Source organism: Carlito syrichta, unplaced genomic scaffold (genome assembly GCF_000164805.1).
Source record: "Carlito syrichta isolate Samal-C Ts95f unplaced genomic scaffold, Tarsius_syrichta-2.0.1 Scaffold305688, whole genome shotgun sequence".
In the NCBI taxonomy this organism is placed as follows: Eukaryota; Metazoa; Chordata; class Mammalia; order Primates; family Tarsiidae; genus Carlito; species Carlito syrichta.
The window spans coordinates 178897-198158 of NW_007249784.1; the positions used below are offsets into that span (position 1 = coordinate 178897).

The 19262-nt window shown below is 50.0% G+C and overlaps 3 protein-coding genes across 5 annotated transcripts; all 3 read left to right on the forward strand.

Annotated features, from left to right (window-relative positions):
* The first annotated feature begins 1 nt into the window (after position 1).
* On the forward strand, positions 2-9226 carry SENP3 (SUMO1/sentrin/SMT3 specific peptidase 3). Its single transcript, XM_008062328.2, has 11 exons — positions 2-69; positions 882-1607; positions 2698-2937; positions 3027-3138; positions 3504-3651; positions 3787-3834; positions 4183-4260; positions 7345-7482; positions 7666-7749; positions 7870-7920; positions 8704-9226. Exons 2-11 carry the CDS (start codon positions 893-895, stop codon positions 8812-8814), a joined length of 1725 nt encoding a protein of 574 aa, XP_008060519.1. The 5' UTR covers positions 2-69; positions 882-892; the 3' UTR covers positions 8815-9226.
* Positions 9227-10000: 774 nt separating this feature from the next.
* On the forward strand, positions 10001-16066 carry EIF4A1 (eukaryotic translation initiation factor 4A1). 2 transcript variants are annotated; one of them, XM_021714616.1, is made up of 11 exons: positions 10001-10164; positions 11518-11566; positions 11748-11880; positions 12327-12466; positions 13517-13685; positions 14038-14147; positions 14342-14485; positions 14583-14720; positions 14840-14929; positions 15247-15264; positions 15371-16066. In XM_021714616.1, exons 1-11 carry the CDS (start codon positions 10142-10144, stop codon positions 15398-15400), a joined length of 1044 nt encoding a protein of 347 aa, XP_021570291.1. In that variant the 5' UTR covers positions 10001-10141; the 3' UTR covers positions 15401-16066. The 2 variants fall into 2 exon arrangements, with proteins under 2 accessions (XP_021570291.1, XP_008060520.1); XM_008062329.2 differs by having other exon boundaries at positions 15185-15264; positions 15371-16065.
* Positions 16067-16138: 72 nt separating this feature from the next.
* Positions 16139-19234, forward strand: CD68 (CD68 molecule). 2 transcript variants are annotated; one of them, XM_008062332.2, is made up of 6 exons: positions 16139-16829; positions 16913-17439; positions 17578-17697; positions 17832-17904; positions 18014-18184; positions 18787-19234. In XM_008062332.2, exons 1-6 carry the CDS (start codon positions 16781-16783, stop codon positions 18918-18920), a joined length of 1074 nt encoding a protein of 357 aa, XP_008060523.1. In that variant the 5' UTR covers positions 16139-16780; the 3' UTR covers positions 18921-19234. The 2 variants fall into 2 exon arrangements, with proteins under 2 accessions (XP_008060523.1, XP_008060524.1); XM_008062333.2 differs by having other exon boundaries at positions 16994-17439.
* The last annotated feature ends 28 nt before the right edge of the window (positions 19235-19262 follow it).

The following is a 19262-nucleotide window of genomic DNA, read 5'->3' on the forward strand; positions in this document are numbered from 1 at the left end:
GATGAGCCGGGAAGCCTGAGGCCGGAGACGCCCGCCCTCGGGCCCGTCCGCCCGGCTCCTCCGCTCCCGGTAAGGACGCCCCCTCCCCTCCCCCCAGCCCTGCCTCGGCCTCACCCATTCCCGGCGCTTGCTCCCACCTAACCGGAGCCAAGAGGCCCTCGAAGGGGCTTCTTAAGGTCCTTGTGCGTCGAGCCACCCGAGATTGTAGGACCATAACAGGACCGGGACGCATTCTGGTCCCCGAGGATGAAACAGGAGGGGGCTGGGCCGGCCTGGCTCGCACGGCTCGGTTCTGTCCCAGCGCCTTGATTGGGCTACTTCAACACCCATTCGGTTCTCTTTCGATTTCCTCAAAATCCTTCCCCTTTCATGAGACTCAGACTCTACCCGCTAAACCATATCCCTGATATCCCCACTCCCACCTGAGATGACCTCAGCATGCTCACACACCCCATTCATTCCAGAGTGGTAGAGAAGAACCGTCTTCCCACTCTAGCTGTTTCCCTGTGGTACCACTGTACTATGTCAGGATTCCTGTGTTGAGCTACCTTCCTGGGCAAATAAATCACTCTTGTTATGCTCTCAAAGGACAACCTTGGTGGTATTAAAATAAAGAAGTGGAATCTTCGAGGATTACTGGATGTGAACTCAGGATCTGAGAAATAAGATTCCTGAGGCCTGCTGCTTAGCCATTTTCCCTTGCCTCCCTGGGCAGGGGAGAGATGATGGCACAGACTGGGAAAAGCTGAAATTATGATTTTTGTATTTTTTCTTTCCTTAGTTTATTTGTATCTGAATCTAGAGGAGGCATGCTGAAGAAGAGAAACAGGATCTGTGGGACAGTATGTTTGGGTTTTGACACCGTAATCTTTGTTTTACAGGGTACTGGAAGATGAAAGAGACTATACAAGGGACCGGGTCTTGGGGGCCTGAGCCTCCTGGACCCGGCATAGGTCCAACTTACTCAAGTCCCAGGCGAGAGCGTCTTCGATGGCCCCCACCCCCCAAACCCCGACTCAAGTCAGGTGGAGGGTTTGGGCCAGATCCTGGGTCAGGGACCACAGTGCCAGCCAGACGTCTCCCTGTACCCCGACCTTCTTTTGATGCCTCAGCTAGTGAAGAGGAAGAAGAAGAGGAAGAGGAGGAGGATGAAGATGAGGAGGAGGAAGTGGCAGCTTGGAGGCTGCCCCCCAGATGGGGTCAGCTGGGAACCTCCCAGCGACCTCGCCCTCCCCGCCCCACTCATCGAAAAACCTGTTCGCAGCGCCGCCGCCGAGCTATGAGAGCCTTCCGGATGCTGCTCTACTCAAAAAGCACCTCGCTGACATTCCACTGGAAGCTTTGGGGGCGCCATAGGGGCCGGCGGCGGAGCCTTGCACACCCCAAAAATCATCTTTCACCCCAGGATGGGGGTGCGACGCCACAGGTGCCATCCCCCTGCTGTCGTTTTGACTCCCCCCGGGGGCCACCTCCACCCCGGCTGGGTCTGCTAGGTGCTCTCATGGCTGAGGATGGGGTAAGAGGGTCTCCACCAGTGCCCTCTGGGCCCCCTGTGGAGGAAGATGGACTAAGGTGGACCCCAAAGTCTCCTCTGGACCCTGACTCAGGTAAGGTGGGGAAGAGGTGGGGAGGGTGGGTGAAGTGCTAAGAACCTGGAACACCAGGAGCCTCTTGCTGTGGTGAGAACTGGGCCTAAGGAAGGTAGGATGGCAGCATGAGGATTCTAGAATAGCTGTGAAATGTCTTCATTAAGCCCTACTTTGAGTAGAAGGTAAGCTTGGGAGACAGTCAAAGCTGGAAAACAAGAAGGTGTCTTGTGGTCTCAAGTGAGAAAGGGAACCATGGTTTAGGAAAATCAGACAATCTCGTCCACTTGCAATCCTTTTTTGGACTCTCATGATGAGAGTCCCTGTGCGTACATCTCCAGAGAGTGCCATTCTTCTGTTGGTGGGATAGGATCTCTTCCAGTAGTAGAGTACATCATTTGTATAGTTTTTTTTTTTTTTTTTTGAGTTGGAGTCTCACTCTGTCGCCCAGACTGGAGTGCAGTGGCCGCTCCCGGCCACCACAGCCTTGATCTGCTGGGCTCCAGTGATCCTTCCGCCTCAGCCTTCCGAGTAGCCGAAATTACAGGCATGCGCTACCACGCCCAGCTAATTTTTTGATTTATTGTAGAGATGAGGTCTCGCCTGCCCAGGCGGGTCTCGAACCCGCGGGCTCAGGCAGTCCACTCACCTCAGCCTCCCAAAGGCGTGGGATTACAGGCTGAGCCACCGAGCCCGGCTCATTTATATAGTTTTATGTGACATTCTCTCTCAAGAGTATTTGCCTTTTGGAGAACTCCAGACAAACAATTTTAGGCTCGCTACATCTTTATTAAATAGTTAAATATTTATTGCGCCTTTAGGTATGCTGGTACTATGCTAGGTATTTGGCATGAAGTGGTGACAGATATCCCTGAAATTTACATCTCTGAATGCTTATTTTTTCTTTCTTCCTGTCTACAAATAGGAACTTTTTCTGTCTCTTTAGAACCTCTTAGACATCTTTATCTTATGCTCATAAGGTCTCCATTTCTTTGACAGATACTCTGTCAACTCATCCTTCTCATTTGTGCGCATCAGTTAATTGTGTGCATCTCACTGTCTTTTACCTGGGCCAATTTCTCTTCCATGTTCTTTTTCCCCTGCCCTATAGGCCTCCTCTCGTGTACTCTGCCTAATGGCTTTGGGGGACCATCTGGGCCAGAAGGAGAGCGCAGCCTGGGACCCCCTGATGCCAGCATCCTTATCAGCAATGTGTGCAGCATCGGGGACCATGTGGCCCAGGAACTTTTTCAGGGCTCAGATTTGGGCACTGCAGAAGAGACAGAGAGGCCTGGGGAGAAAGCTGGCCAGCACAGTCCCCTGCGAGAGGAGCATGTGACCTGCGTGCAGAGTAAGAAGCCCTAGAGGACCTATTGTTTTTCCTCATCTTCTAGAACAGAGTCTAGAGGCCTCACCCCGCTCCTCTCTCCCTCCACTCAGGCATTTTGGATGAATTCCTTCAAACTTATGGCAGCCTCATCCCCCTCAGCACTGATGAGGTAGTAGAGAAATTGGAGGACATTTTCCAGCAGGAGTTCTCTACTCCTTCCAGGTGAGGCTTGAAAGATGGATGTAGGGCAGGGACCTGAGGGATGTGGAGAGAATGCTGCTGCCTGTTCTCCCATAGGGATGTACTTGGGGAGGAGGAGGAAGCTAGAGCTGAAGGGGAGAAATCTGAAGGCAAGGTTCCAAGTCCCTGTAAGCTATCCTGGAGAGTCTCTACCTGGGACCCTGAAATGTTATACCTGGATATTCATGTGTCTCTTTGTGGGAAGTAGGCCTTTAGCAGGTCTCAAAAGGACCCATGACCCAAAAAAGGTGGGGGTCGGTTATAATTTTTATTCTAGGGAGTAGTAGGTATTTCTGTGTGCCCCAGCCATGTCATCTCTTATGTGACTCCACCTTTGGCCTACTCAGAAAGGGCCTGGTACTACAGCTGATCCAGTCATACCAGCGGATGCCAGGCAATGCCATGGTGAGGGGCTTCCGAGTGGCCTATAAGCGGCATGTGCTGACCATGGATGATTTGGGGACCTTGTATGGGCAGAACTGGCTCAATGACCAGGTGAGAAGGGGTAGGGAAACAGGCCTGAGAGGGTATTCAGGGAGCAGGGTGTCTGGGGTCCTCTGCATGGGGGAGCCCTGTACCCATGCCACACCCTCCATGGCAAGTTGCTTCCCATCTCTTCCCCCCTCCCAGGTGATGAACATGTATGGAGATCTGGTCATGGACACAGTCCCTGAAAAGGTAGGCCCAACCAGATACTTCAATTCTTAGACTAACTCTGTTTCTGGGGGAGAGTTGGTAGATGGTAATCTACTAATTTCAGATCTGTAGTCTTGGCCCTGAATTTATCAATTATTTTCCTTTCCACTGGTATTTAGTGTTTTCCCTATGGCAAACCTCAAGAATCGGAATGGGAGTCTGTCTATAAGATAAAGTTAAAACAGTAATTTGCTTTTTTACTGTCAGTGAGTTGGACTACGGGTTATTGAAACCAATCCTTAGAGACATATTGCAATAGCGGGGGGAGACTTAGTGGGAGGGTCTGAAGGTCTTTTAATTCCATCCAGTTCTTTTGTGTTATTGGCACAGGTGCATTTCTTCAACAGTTTCTTCTATGATAAACTCCGTACTAAGGGTTATGATGGGGTGAAAAGGTGGACCAAAAACGTGAGTTACGAATTCATATCTACTTATGTAACACCTTGCCTCTAAAGAAGGAAAGTTCTGTTTTCTGTAAGCCCTTTCCTCTACTGTTTATTTAGTCGTTCATAGATTAAGCATTTCTTGAGAATAAAGTTAAGTTTCAGCTAATAATAAGTGCTGTGAACAGATCAAAACAGAATAATGTGATAGCATGGGATGGGGGTACTCTAGATTGGCTGGTATAAGACACCCTCTCACAGCTGAGCCTTGAAGGATGAGGAGCCAGCCATGTGCAGATTCGGGGGAACAGTGTTCTAGGCAAAGGGAACAGCAAATACATGAGACACAAGGTGGAAAAGAACATGGTTGAGGAACAGAGGGCCTGTGTGGTTGGAGCACAGTGAGCAAAGGGAGACTGATAAAAAATTTGGTCAGAGAATAGATCATGTAAGGCAAGTAGGGTAGGCTGAGGAGGGTAGATTTTATTCTGTGTGTACTGAGAAGCCAATGAAGAGTTTTAAGCAGGCTAAGGAGTGCCTCCTGTTTGAAACTCCTATTTTGGTGATAAACCGAAGAGAGGCAAGAGTGGAAGCAGGAGAGGAGCACAGTAGTCCAGGTGAGAAACTTGGACCACAGTGCTAAAGGAAGAAACAGTAATTTTACCTAGGATAAGATTTACAGGTAGGCCTTTAGCAGGTCCTCAAAAGGACCCATGACCCAAAAAAGGGGGGTTCAGTTAAAATTTTTATTCTAGGTAGTAGTAGGTATTTCTTTATACCCCAGTCATCATGTCATCTCTTATATGACTCCATCTTTGGCCTACTCAGAAAGGGCCTAGTACTACAGCTGTTCTAGTCATACTAGCAGATGCCAGGCAGTGCCATGGTGAGGGGCTTCTGAGTGATTTATAAACAGCATATGCTGACCATGAATAACTTGGAGATCTTGTATGGGCAGACTGGCTCAATGAGTAGACCCAGTAGGACTTTCTGGCAGGTGGTGTGATATTGAGAAATATATGTTTGATCTCTGTCCTGGTTCCTGACATTAAATTTCTAAATTCCTTGGAATCTCCAAAGTGATGTGTCTTTTTGTATGCTAGTGAGTTGATTGATGGTTAGCCCCCCTTGGTAACTTCAGGATGATGGGTAGGGGGATTGTCACTGAAAAGACCAAGCCATGATTAGAGGGTTGGAACTTTTGGTCTCACCCTTCAACTTCCAGGGAGGGGAAGTGGGATGGGACTGAAGGTTAAGTCAGTCACCAATGGTCCATGATTTAATTATTCAAACCTTGTAATGAGGCTTCTGCAAAAATATAAAAGCATAAAAGGATGGGTTTGGAGAGCTTCTAGATAGTTGAACACATGGAGAATTCTTTAGGGTGGCCAGCCCAGAGAGGGTGTGGCCGCTTCTGTACCTCTTCCTACATGCCTTACCCTATGCATCTTTTCATCTGTATCCTTTATAATAAACCAGTAAATGTAATAAGCGTTTCCCCAAGTTCTATAAGCTACTGTAACAAATTAATAAAACCCAAGGAGAGGGGGCCATGAGAACCCTGATTTCTAACCTGTTGGTCAGAAGCACAGGTAAAACAACCTGGGGCTTATGATTGGTACCAGAATTGGGGGGCAGTCTTGTGGGACTGTGTGCTCAACCTGTGGAATTTGACACTATCTCTGGGTAAATAGTGTTGGAATTGAATTGGAGGACGCCCAGCTGTTGTCCGCTGCAGAATTGATTGGTTGGTTGTTGGTGGGGAGAAGTCCCCACACATTTGGTGATCCAAGGTCACAGAGTATTTTGTGTCATGAGAGTAAAACAATTTGTTTCTTCCTTTACCAGTTAGATGTGAAAAATGAAGAAAAGGTAGGAGTAGAGGATGATGCCTAGGCTTTTGACTTAGGTAACAGGAAAAATGGGAAACGGTTGGCTAAAGAAAATCAAGAGTTATTTTCTCCTTTGGTTTCCTGGCCTCCCATTTAAAGACCTGGAAATTTCTACATTGAGGGAGGACCACTGGCTCTAGCATTCCTTAATTTCCATTGCTAGGTCAAGAGCTTATCCCATTAGGGATCTGGTGGGCCCACTTCTTCCAGTAGAGGCAAGAATGACATACAATGAAAAGATCTTGGCCTTCTGTAAACTTTAGTTTGAATTCCATTTCTGCCATTTCTTATTTCAGTGACCTTGAGCAAGTTACTACTTTCTAGGCTACAGTTTCTTCATCTGTTAGGTTGAATACACAAATTTCCTAGTAGGACTGTTAGGGGCATTAGCTGATTGAACATTTACTTTGTGCCATGCATTGTTTTAAGTGTATTATGGATACTAGCTAGTCTAATCTTCATAAAAAATGGAAGAATAGGTACTATTATTTTCATCCTCTTACAGCTAAGGAAACAGGTACAGAAAATTATAAAGGCCGGGTGCGGTGGCTCATGTCTATAATCTCGGCACTTTGGGAGGCCGAGGTGAGAGGATTGCTTGAGCCCACAGGTTCGAGACCAGCCTGGACAACTTGGCAAGACCTCATCTGTACAGTAAATCAAAAAATCAGCTGGGCGTGGTGGTGCATGCCTGTAGTTCCAGCCACTTGGAAGGCTGAGGTGGAAGGATTGCCTGAGACCAGTAGGCTGAGACTGCGGTGGTCGTGAGCATGCCACTGCACTTCAACCTGGGCGACAGAGTAAGACAACTCTGACTCAAAAAAAAAAGAAAGAAAGAAAAAGAAAATTATTAAATACTTTCCCATGGTCAAAAGCTTAGAGTAGATGGACAAGCTGAATTTGAATTCTGGAGGTCTGACTCCAAAGTCTGGAGACTGGATTCTTAGCTACTAAGTACTTCTTCCTTAAATGTGCGAAAAATACCTGGCCCATCTTGGGCTCTCAATTGTTCATTTTGACACCTCCTTTGTTCTACCTTCCTCTTACCCTGAAGAATCTAAACATCCAGATGCTGAGCCCTGCCTGCAATCTAGGACCTGGGTCTTGTATTCTCCTACTTTTTCTCCTTGCCTGCTCCTCTGTTCCTCTTCAGAACCCTCATGGCAAGAGGCAAGTTCTCTGTGTGTTGTACCTGACCTCTGGCATTGTCTCCTTAGGTGGACATCTTCAATAAGGAGCTGTTGCTAATCCCCATCCACCTGGAGGTGCACTGGTCCCTCATCTCTGTTGACGTGAGGCGACGCACTATCACCTATTTTGACTCACAGCGTACCCTAAACCGCCGCTGCCCTAAGGTTTGAGGGGGTAATGAGGAGACAGGAAACATGTGGGGAGATACAGTGGCTAGGCATTACAGGAAGAAGGGTGGGCATTGAGTCTTTGAGGAATGACCTGGGCATAGTGTCTGCCACTGCTGTACCCTGGGTTCAGTTGGGAAACATAGGGCATCACTTTCTCTTTTTTTCTCATTCACATAGCATATTGCCAAGTATCTACAGGCAGAGGCGGTAAAGAAAGACCGACTGGATTTCCACCAGGGCTGGAAAGGTTACTTCAAGATGGTGAGTTTTCAAGGGAGGGTATGGGGTGATGGTGGTGGTAGGAGTAGTTGTAGGATACATAAATTGAAGTTACCCCTGGGAGTCTCCAGGTGAAGGGCCTACCTTCTTTCTCTTCTCTAGAACGTGGCCAGGCAGAATAATGACAGTGACTGTGGCGCCTTTGTGTTGCAGGTAAGGAGATGATGGGGCCTCCTTCTCCTCTGGCTCTGGAGTCAGTTGGGTTAAAGGGTTGGAAGGCAGTTGTGCATCTCTCCTTTGGCTCACAGCCAGTTGAGGAGAAAGGATAACTTTGTGTATTAGAATGTAGAGACTCTGATTTCACTGGTCTCTTCTGGGCTTCTCTATCCCACACTGGGGCTGAGTCCCTGGCCCTGATACACCTGCCTGCTAATCTTAAACTCAGTGTGTTTTCTCCCTCTAAAACACTAGGTATATCATGTACCAAGTAAGAATGAGAAGTAGAGTTAAGCTGTTTTTGAACCCCAGGCTATGAGACCCTGGCTCCCTTTGTCTGTGAAATGGGGATATTCTCTGAAAGACCGAGTGAGACATATCTCATATAAAATGTGACAGGTTGGCTGGGCGCAGTGGCTCAGCCTATAATCCCAGCACTTTGGGAGGCCGAGGCGAGAGGATTGCCTGAGCCCGGGGGTTCAAGACCAGCCTGGGCAACTTGGTGAGACCTCGTCTCTACAATAAATCACCCACACACACACAGAAATACTAGCCGGGTGTGGTGGTGTGTGTCTGTAGTTCCAGCTACTTGGAAGGCTGAGGGAAGAATCGCCTAAGCCCAGCAGGTCAAGGTTGCAGTGGCTGTAAGTGTGCCGCTGCACTCCAGCCTGGGCAACAAAGAGTGGGACTCCAACTCAAAAAAAAGTGTGACAGGTCCTGACATGGGAGGTGGGCAATGCTCAGTAGCTGGTTCTCATGGCCTGCTTTGTTAACACCCAGTACTGCAAGCACCTGGCCCTGTCTCAGCCATTCAGCTTCACCCAGCAGGACATGCCCAAACTTCGTCGGCAGATCTACAAGGAGCTGTGTCACTGCAAACTCACTGTGTGAGCCTCGAACCCCAGGCCCCGAGCCCATTAATGGGCAGGGAGACATGGGAGACCCTTCCCAAGAAACTCCAGTTCCTTCTCTTGTCTCTTCCCACCCGATTCCCTTTGGTTTTTCATATTTAAATGTTTTGATTTCTGTATTATTTTTTCTTTAAGAGAATACTTGTTTTTTCTGATGGGCAGGGGGTGGCTACAGAAAAGCCCCTTTCTTCCTCTGTTTGCCAGGGGAGTGTGGCCTTGTGGCCTGGGTAGGGCAGTCATCCTCCTACCATGTGCAGGGGGGCAGGAAATCAATGCTGGGGGTGGTGGGCGGGCAAAGGGATTACAGCCTGCCAGATCTTCAAACTTTTTTTTATATATATATATAAATGCCACGGTCCTGCTCTGGTCAATAAAGGATCCTTTGGAGATACATAAGTGGTGGTCTTCCTTAAGGGGCCTCAAACTGGTGGATATGCTTATCTCAGGCTTTCTTCCAGCCTGTGCTGTTAGCTAACCTGTTTGAGGTCTTGAGACTTAAGTGGTCAGCTTTCCGTCCCTGGCAATACCAATACGATTTGTCTTCACCCAAAAAAATTCCCCAGCCAGAGAAGCAAAGGGCAGGAAGTAGAGGGCAGGAGGTAGGTAAGCCGCAAGAATAAGGGAGCCTGAGGAACTGGACACTGAAGCGACTGGGGAGGGAGCCGGCCAGGATTTATGACAGCATCCCTTATGCCTTTAATGCCAGAAGTAGTTTTGTCCATCCCTCTTTCTTCAATCAGGGGAATCCTCTCAACCCCTAGGATATCGCTCTTAATTTCTTCACCCCTGGTACGCTTAGAACACATGCAGGCAGTGTTGGATTTATCTTTGCTGCAAGGGAGAGTACAAATAACATTTGGGTCCAGCGGAGACCTGGAGCAGGGATAAAGAGAAGTAGTAGTCCTGGGAGCCCGGAAGTCTCTGGAGGCTGAGACCTCGCCCCCCTTTGCGTGATAGGGCCTACTAAGCCACATGACTAAGGTACTATTGCCTTCGCACGTGTAAGAGTGCAGGGCCCCAAGATGGCTGCCAGGCCTCGAGGCCTGACTCCTGTATGTCACTTCCGTACCGGCGAGAAAGGCGGGCCCTCTAGCCAATGAGGCTGTGGGGCGGGTCCTCGCCTTGATAGGCGCTCGAACTGTCCAGTGGTGACTGAATGCCAGAGGGCCTACGGACTAACGTCACGCCGAGTTGCTGAGCGCCGGCAGGCGGGGCCGAGGCGGCCAAGCCAATGCCATGGCTGGGGCGGGGTTGGGCCCTCTATAAGTTGTCGATAGGCGGGCACTCCGCCCTAGTTTCTAAGGATCATGTCTGCGAGTCAGGATTCCCGGTAAGAAAGGCTTTTACGGGAGGTTGTGCTACTTACCCTGCCGCTTCCTTCCGAGGGGCCCGCCAGGGGGAGCAGAGAGGTCCACTGTCCTAGCCCACCAGGGTTGCGGGGAAACCAAGCTGGGAGGGACTGTCCTGCGGTGCGAGGGGGAAGATCCGCGGCCGGCGCTGCCACCAGGGCCGATGCGGAGGACAAGACCAGCCCGGCTAGGGTCGAGATTTGTTACGAGGCTTCGACTCGAGGTGCTGCCGCGCGCGAAGCCCCGGCGCCGAGTCGAGGTCGCGACCTAGCGTGGGAAAGAAAGGTGGAGGGCGTCCGCAGCTGCGTGTGGCCCAGAGCCGGCGGGTCCGGTTGCCTCCCTGCTAGGGGGAGGGCTCTACCTCTGGGGACTCCGGAGGATTCTGGCGGCACCACTCGCGAGAGGCGGGGGTGCCCGGGTTCCCAGATTCAGTCGCTTCGTCGCGGTTGAAGTATGGGTCGGGCAGAAGAAACCGGCCGTTCAGTGTGCTGGTTTTCTTGACGGCCAGGACTGACCCTAACCCCGAGGAGCGGCCGCGTGAGGCACCAGGAGCCCACCCGGCGCCGGGCGGGCGGGTCCATTTTGCCGCACAAGCCGGGCTATTGGCAAACTGCGGATGGGCAGGTCCACTTTCCTTCGGGGGTGAGCGGCCTGAGGTATGGGAGGGCGATGGTATTTCGCGACGGGGGCGGGCAGGGTGTGGGTTGTTCCATGGAGCGGGGGGAGACACCGCTGGGTGGTCGAGGAAGCGAGCACATGGCGGCCTGAGGTGTTCCCCTCCCCCAGTCTGCTTCGCTTCTGAGTGTTGTGCAATCTCCCCCTTTGCTAGCTCTGCTGGGGCTCATTGTGCGCGAGGCCGCCACCGCCCGCGGCCTCCCACATCCGGGCATCGCGAGGGGGGGATCGGCTGAAAGGGTGGGGGAGGGCGCTGCCGGGATGACGTGGGGGGAAGGGGATGTCCTACCCTCCGATCTGGGAGGCACGGGGCGGGACTTCCGGCGCGCTGGTGCCGCGATGGGAGGTGCAGCTCTTAAGACTTTTAAGTTCCCGGGCCCTGCACACGTGGGCGCGGCAGCGTGCCTTCCAGCCTCTTGGTGTCCAGGGAGGGTTACCCCATCGTGTCAGGGGCGGCCTGGCCTCAGCCGCTCCCGGGATTGGGCAAAGGCCTGACTCAGTTTTAAAGTAACTCACCTGAGTACTTTCTGGGAACTGGTAGGAGTTGGATCTGGGAGTGAAGGTTGATGGCTTGCAGGACAGTTGCTGACAGCTTGGCTGTCAGCATTTCTGAGTGCTGCAGTCGGGCAGAGAACAGAACTCGTGCTTTAAACCAACAGATCCAGAGACAATGGCCCCGATGGGATGGAACCCGAAGGCGTCATCGAGGTGAGATTGTCCAAACAGTCTTATCCTCACCCAAGGTAGACTATCAAGGAGCAGCTGGCTTCCCTAGAGGTTGGGTAGATTGTGGGTCTTGAACCTTTGGTGCAGGCACCAGTTCTGTTAACTCAATTGCTAAAGTCTAGCCCCACCTCTTTTACTCAAGAAATTTCTTGCTATCCTACAGAGTAACTGGAATGAGATTGTTGACAGCTTTGATGACATGAACCTCTCGGAGTCCCTCCTCCGTGGCATCTATGCCTATGGTTTTGAGAAGCCCTCTGCCATCCAGCAGCGAGCCATTCTTCCTTGTATCAAGGGTGAGTCAGCCGCAGAAGAGGTTCTGGACTGTCCCTGACCTGGGTAGAGTGGCACCTGATTGGTGGTGCCTGTCTCATATCAACCAGGGACAAAGTAATCCCCCGTTCATCCCAGCTTGGCTTCTGGTCTGTGCCCTTGCCTGGTTCATGCCTCGGACACATAAATTGTTGACTTTCCTTTAATTAGATAGCATTGTAACCCTTCACGCCTGTTTATACAACCGTGTTTCTAACCCAACTTGGTGGAACATCAGATGAGGCAAATCTGTCCCTATTTCCTGATAATTCCCACTGTGTAACTTGATTATTGACGTAGTTTGTGAAGCATAAATGCTTGACTCCTAATGTCAGCTGCTTATTGAATTTGTTAAGCTAACCCTTTAGTGTCTGACGACCCCAAAGTATGTCTTCTACCACATTTAATTCCTCCTAACTTGTTTGTTTAGGTTACGATGTGATCGCTCAAGCCCAATCTGGGACTGGGAAAACGGCCACATTTGCCATATCGATTCTGCAGCAGATTGAATTAGATCTAAAGGCTACCCAGGCCTTGGTTCTAGCACCTACTCGAGAACTGGCTCAACAGGTGAGAGTGGCTTCTTTTCCCTCCTAAAGGGCTGATTTAGGGATGATGAGCATAATCCAAAGATCAGAGAAGTCTACTCGACCATCACCTTGGTGTAGGGGAAGAGAGATGCTCTAGTGTAAGTAAAATAGGCTGAAGACGTCTAGCTCTTTGAAGACTTGTTGGGTTAATTAGAAGCTGTTTCTTACCTAAACATAACCACTATTTCCTCCACCCATTTCCTGAGTCAAATGGGAAGGTTGTTGGGTGGAGCCTGGCTGGCTGGGCAAGTTTGGTAGTTGTTTTATGAACAAACTCCCTGGCAATGGGCAAAGAGACACCTCATTGATGGTGTTGCTTTTTATATCAGTTAGGGGCAGAGTAAAAGATGTTGCTTTTATGTCAGGGGCAGAGCAGATGGACAGTCCTTTGTTCATCCTAGTTTGATGCCTGTGATGGTGGCCAGAGCTGTTTCATGCCTGGGGCACATAAAAGTCATGATACTGGACTCTGTTTTCTACCTGAATCTGCCTGAGACACTGGCCTTATAGATAAGAGTACTTATTGAGGCTTAGGGAATGTCTTTAAGTGTTCAAGTGGCTGATGTGATTATTCTAGGCATAGGTAATATAAGTAAAAGATACAGTAGTGTTCTATTTTAAGGCCTTTATGTCCAAAGCATGCTCTTTTTTTTGAGAGTGAACATGCTACATAGCTTCAGTTCTGTGACAGGGTGGGTCTGTCATTTAGCTTAAAACTGGTAACTGGTTGTTGTGTGATGAAATAAATGGGTCACAATTGGGTTTCAGAGTTAAAGATTTTGCCTATCTAGAGTAAGAACCTACATTAAGATTACCTCAGAGGCTTTGTTGTGAATCATTCTATGCTTAGGAATCAGACTGAGTTCAATTGCTATCTTTGCCACTTACTGACAGTATGATTTTAAGTGGATTATTTAACCTCTGCCTGTTTCTCAGCTGAGTAGTTAGCATAATAATAGTACATCTTTGAAGAACTAGGCCTGACACAGTTGTAGCTAATGTACAAATATCTGTTTTTCTCTGGGCTCAGATACAGAAAGTGGTCATGGCACTAGGAGACTACATGGGTGCCTCCTGCCACGCCTGTATTGGGGGCACCAATGTGCGTGCTGAGGTACAGAAACTGCAAATGGAAGCGCCCCATATCATCGTGGGTACCCCTGGTCGTGTGTTTGATATGCTTAACCGGAGATACCTGTGTAAGTATTTCATGTAAGTGCCATGGGCCACTTCTCTCTTGTATGCTTTCCCAGTTTTTCCACTTGAGCAAAAGTCATTCTCAAGGATGCTAGTTTCCCCATTCACTGAAAGAGTTGCTCTGTGATGATCCCCATGCGTGTCATCTGAGCCTGGCTTCCCTGTCAGCTCAGCCCAGCTAGTTAGTGTTCTACTTCCCAGGGCTGTGGTCTGGCCTGGCGGGGACATTCTGGGCAAAGGATCAGTTTTGGTATTCTGAGAGCAGACTACTTGTTTTCCCCTCTCTGTTCTTTATTGGGAAGGTTGGATATATCTTTCCCTAATTACTAAATATTGGTACTTTTTTTTCTCTAGCTCCAAAGTACATCAAGATGTTTGTACTGGATGAAGCCGATGAAATGTTAAGTCGTGGATTCAAGGACCAGATCTATGATATATTCCAGAAGCTCAACAGCAATACCCAGGTGAGAAAAATAGTCTTCTTTGGATAGCCAGTGACTGCTTTCTAGATTATGCTGTGAGTTTGCACATCAAGTCTTTTTATGCTGTGAGTTTGCACATCAAGTCTTTTTATGCATCTGCTTCAGTTGTAGGTATGGCTTGGGGTGGGCCTCATGAAGTAGCCAGTGCCCTAAGGCAGATGTCTTTAACTTATCAGGTGGTTTTGCTGTCAGCTACAATGCCTTCTGATGTGCTTGAAGTGACCAAGAAGTTCATGAGGGACCCCATTCGGATTCTTGTCAAGAAGGAAGAACTGACCCTGGAGGGTATCCGCCAATTCTATATCAACGTAGAACGAGAGGTGGGGCCCCGGTGCAGGAGGCGGGCCTGGTGGTAAGTTGTTGGGTATAGCCCCTGACTGATTTTTCTTCCTCCCCCACCCCATCCCCCACCTCCAGGAGTGGAAGCTGGACACACTGTGTGACTTGTATGAAACCCTGACCATCACCCAGGCAGTCATCTTCATCAATACCCGGAGGAAGGTTGATTGGCTCACTGAGAAGATGCATGCCCGAGATTTCACTGTCTCTGCCATGGTGTGTTTTCTTCCTTGTCACCAGCCCTGTGTGGGTCTGACAGTCAGACTCTTACCTCAAGCTAGTTTTTCCAGAATCCTTATGTATACCTGCTACATGGTTCTGGTTTTTTCTTGTAGCATGGCGACATGGACCAAAAGGAGCGAGATGTGATTATGAGGGAGTTCCGCTCTGGTTCTAGCAGAGTACTGATTACCACTGACCTGCTGGTGAGTAGAGGGAATTTAGAGAAGATGGGAAAGGAAGAGAGGAAATCCAAGGTGATTCCCTCTCCAAGGGGACGAATAGTGCCCTTCTTAGGAAAGTAGCAACTTGGAATAAAATCTGGCATGCCTGAGGTCTTTGGGGGACAGGGAATGCTTGCTTCCTCTGCCTTCCTTTGGCTGCCTACATGCATACATTCTTAAGTCCTTCCTGGATAGGTTGTGCCCTCTTACATGCTGAGGTCTTCTTTCTTGACATAGGCCAGAGGCATTGATGTGCAGCAGGTTTCTTTAGTCATCAATTACGACCTTCCTACCAACAGGGAAAACTATATCCACAGGTAAGTGCAGATCTAGAGCGCTTCCCTTAACCACCTCATGCCCAGCCCTCCCTGGGCTGTAGCTTGTTTCTGATTTCTTTCCCACTCCCTTATTCTTGGTTTTCAGAATCGGTCGTGGTGGCCGGTTTGGCCGTAAGGGTGTGGCTATTAACATGGTGACAGAAGAAGATAAGAGGACTCTTCGAGACATCGAGACCTTCTACAACACCTCCATTGAAGAGATGCCCCTCAATGTTGCTGACCTCATATGAGAGGGGCTGTCTTGCTACCTAGCCCTGGCCAAGACTCAATCTTGAGGGGCTGAGGAGCAACAGGAGGGGGGAGGGAAGGGAGCCAAGGGATGGACATCTGGTCATTTTTTTTCTTTTTTTTTTCCTTTGAATAAATGTCACTTTTTGAGGCAAAAGAAGGAACCGTGAACATTTTAGACACCCTTTTCTTTGGGGTAGGCTCTTGCCCCAGGCGCCGTTTCTTCTCAAAAAAAAAAAAAAAAAAAAAAACAACAACAACAAAAAAACACTAATCCAGTTCCTTAACCTAGTCACCTCCAGATCCCAGAGGCTCTCCTCACCCCAGCCAAGTTCCTTTGAAAGTGGTTCAAGGGACTATTATACATCACACAACCTCATCTGCTGGACCAAATCTGGAGGGAAAACCCCAGAGTGAGGTTGCCCAGGGGATTTTCCCCAGGTGGGGGGAGCAGGGGAGAGAAAATGGTAGCCATTTTTACATTGTTTTGTATAGTATTTATTGATTCAGGAGACAAACACAAAATTCTGAATAAAATGACTTGGAAACTGCCTGTTTGGGCTTCTCATTTCTTACTTCCCCCTTCCCTCTCCCACCTGCTACTGGGAATATATCTTGGCTTCCCCCCAGCTAATGAACTTTGGGCTGTTTTGCTTTCTTGTCACCTCAGTTACCAGATGAGCCATTTCCCCTCAGCGCTTGAGAAAAATGGCAATGTTAACAGGATAATGTGACACTCTGTAAGGAGCTGGGTGTTCACTATCACAAGTGCCTCACGTGCTTCAGCTAAGGGGAAGTAACAGATGGGAGAGTAATGGGGGAAGGGGAGTGGAAATAAGTGGGTTCCAATGTTATCTCTGTTGGACTTCCAGGGAGACCTCTAGGGGAGGGGCCTGACATTTATCAACTGGTCCTGTATCCACCTGCCACAACTGCTGAGCAAGTTTTGCTGAGGTAGACAAATGGGTCCCTGTGGATCAACTGCCCCAGAACTATCTAGTTCTCCACCCACGTGACATTCTTGACTTTGCCCTGATAGCTCCCACTTAGGAAGCTGGGGCTAATAGTCTCCTAACTTAATTACAAAAACCAGTGACTAAGAGATTGGTTGCTGGAGCTGAGGTGCCTGAGTCAGGTTGGGGGTGGGATTATTTCAGTTACAGGAAGTGAGACTTTCAATTCCTCCTTTCCAAGAGAAGGCTGAGGGAATAGGGTTCAGCAACGAGTACTGACAGCCTAGCTGGGCTTTAGGTGAGGAGGTTCTGCCATGAGGCTGGCTGTGCTTTTCCTGGGGGCCTTGCTGGGACTACTAACAGGTAAGGAGAATGGGGGTACTGAAGGGAGGGAACCTGTGGAAAGAAGCCTGTCCTCAGATGCTAACCAGTCTCTTGGCCAAAAGCCCAGGGAACAGGGAATGACTGTCTTCACAAAAAGTCAGCCACTCTGGTGCCGTCCTTCACGGTGACACCTACAGCTACAGAGAGCACTGGGACGACCAGCCACAAGACTACCAAGAGCCACAAGACCACCACTCACTGGACAACCACCACAGACACCACCAGCCACGGGCCCACCACTGCCACTCACAATCCTGCCACCACCACCAGTCATGGAAATGCCACGGTTCATCCAACAAGCAATAGCACTGCCACTAGCCATGGACCCTCAACTGCCACTCACAATCCTGCCACCACTACCAGTCATGGAAATGTCACAGTTCATCCAACAAGCAATAGCACGGCTACTAGCCCAGGATCCTCCACAAGGTCACCCCACCCAGAACCACCTCCACCCTCTCCAAGTCCTAGCCCAGGCTCCAAAGAGACCGTCGGAAACTACATATGGACTAATGGTTCCCAGCCCTGTGTCCACCTCCAAGCCCAGATTCAGATTCGAGTCCAGTATGCAACCCAGGGTGGAGGAGAGGTAAGGCTAGAACAGTGGGGATGTGAGGGGAAGGAAGCAAGACCTGCCGTGGTTCAGAGGGAAGAGTACAGGAGGGGACTGGGAGCTTCGGGTGGCTTGCATGTAGGCTCGTGATCTTCTGATTGTTAACTTTCACAGGCCTGGGGCCTCTCTGTACTGAACCCCAACAAAACTGAGGCCCAGAGGGGCTGTGAAGGTGCCCATCCCCACCTGCTTCTCTCATTCCCCTATGGACATCTCAGTTTTGGATTCCAGCAGGTATTGTTTCACCCTCAATCTCTCACTCACCCTCCCAGTGCCCCATCCCCACCAATCCCCTGTGGTACTCCTTCCTCTGTGGACATGGATACCACTCCCTGCTGCTGCCCTAAGACCTCCTGTTCACCCCCCAGGACCTACAGCAGGGTGTTGTCTATCTGAGCTACATGGCTGTGGAGTACAATGTATCCTTCCCCCAGGCAGCACGTGAGTAACCTTCCCATTTTCACTGCTAGCACAAGATGCTGGGGTTTCTGAAGGGCCTCAGCTGGGGATGGGGAGGTGGATAGGATCTGACCCTTCCTCCCTCCTTCAGAATGGACATTCTCAGCTCAGAATTCATCCCTTCGAGATCTCCAAGCACCCGTGGGCCACAGCTTCAGTTGCAGAAATACAAGCATCATTCTTTCACCAGCTGTCCACCTGGATCTGGTCTCCCTGAGGCTACAGGCTGCTCAGTTGCCCCACACAGGGACCTTTGGACCAAGTAAGACCTACCTTCCCTCCTAGAATTCTCCCAGTGCGCTGAGAGCCCTTTCCCCAGGCCCAAAGCTATTCATCACTTTTCGTTTTTGAATTGGAGTCTCACTCTGTCACCCAGGCTGGAGTGCAGTGACACTGCTCATGGCCACCACAGCCTTGACCTGCTGGGTTCAGGAGATCCTTCCACCTAAGCCTTCCAAGTATCTGGAACTACAGGCATGCAGCACCATGCCCAGATAATGCTTTGGTGTGTTGTAGAGACGAGGTCTCATCATGTTGCCCAGGCTGGTCTCGAACCTGTGGGCTAAGGCAGTCCTCTTGCCTCAGCCTCCCAAAGTGCTAGGATTACAGGTGTGAGCCACAGCATCCAGCCCATCTCTTCTTAAGCCTCCAAAGTCTCCACCTCTCACCGGCTTGTCAGGGATATAGGGCAACTGCCCTCTCTCACGTAAGATTCTCCACTTCCTGCTCTAAGTCATCATCTCGGTGAGCTCCTCATCACCCTCTTGCTCGCCGGCATCCCCCACATCCCTTCCTCCTCCTCCGCCTCGCACCTTTTCCCCAGCCACTGCCACTGCAGTGTCTACTTGCCCATCCTTCTGCCAGGTTTCTCTTGTCCCAGTGACCGACCCGTCTTGCTGCCGCTCATCATCGGCCTGGTCCTCCTCGGCCTCCTCGCCCTGGTGCTCGTTGCCTTCTGCATCGTCCGGAGACGCCCAGCCGCTTACCAGCCCCTTTGAGCAGCTCCAACCCCCAAGGCGCCAGTGGGGATACACGCGTTTCCTCACCATGCAACTGGCTCAAAGGCAAAGTTATCTTCCTTGCTTGTCTTCCTTGAAGAACAAAACTAGAAGCAATGCAGTCTGGAGGGAGGAGGGGAGACATTTTTATTAAATATGACAGATTCCCCCTCCCCCATTCCCAGTAGAAGAGTAGCAAAACCTACTCAAATCTTTGTCCTTGGTTTCCCTTATCCTGCCAGGATTAAAAGTCATCCGTTTCTTGTCACACGCCTTTCTGTGCCTTCCATGGTTGAGTGTCAGGGAGCCGGAAACAGCTGTTGAGGAGGGATGAAAAGATCA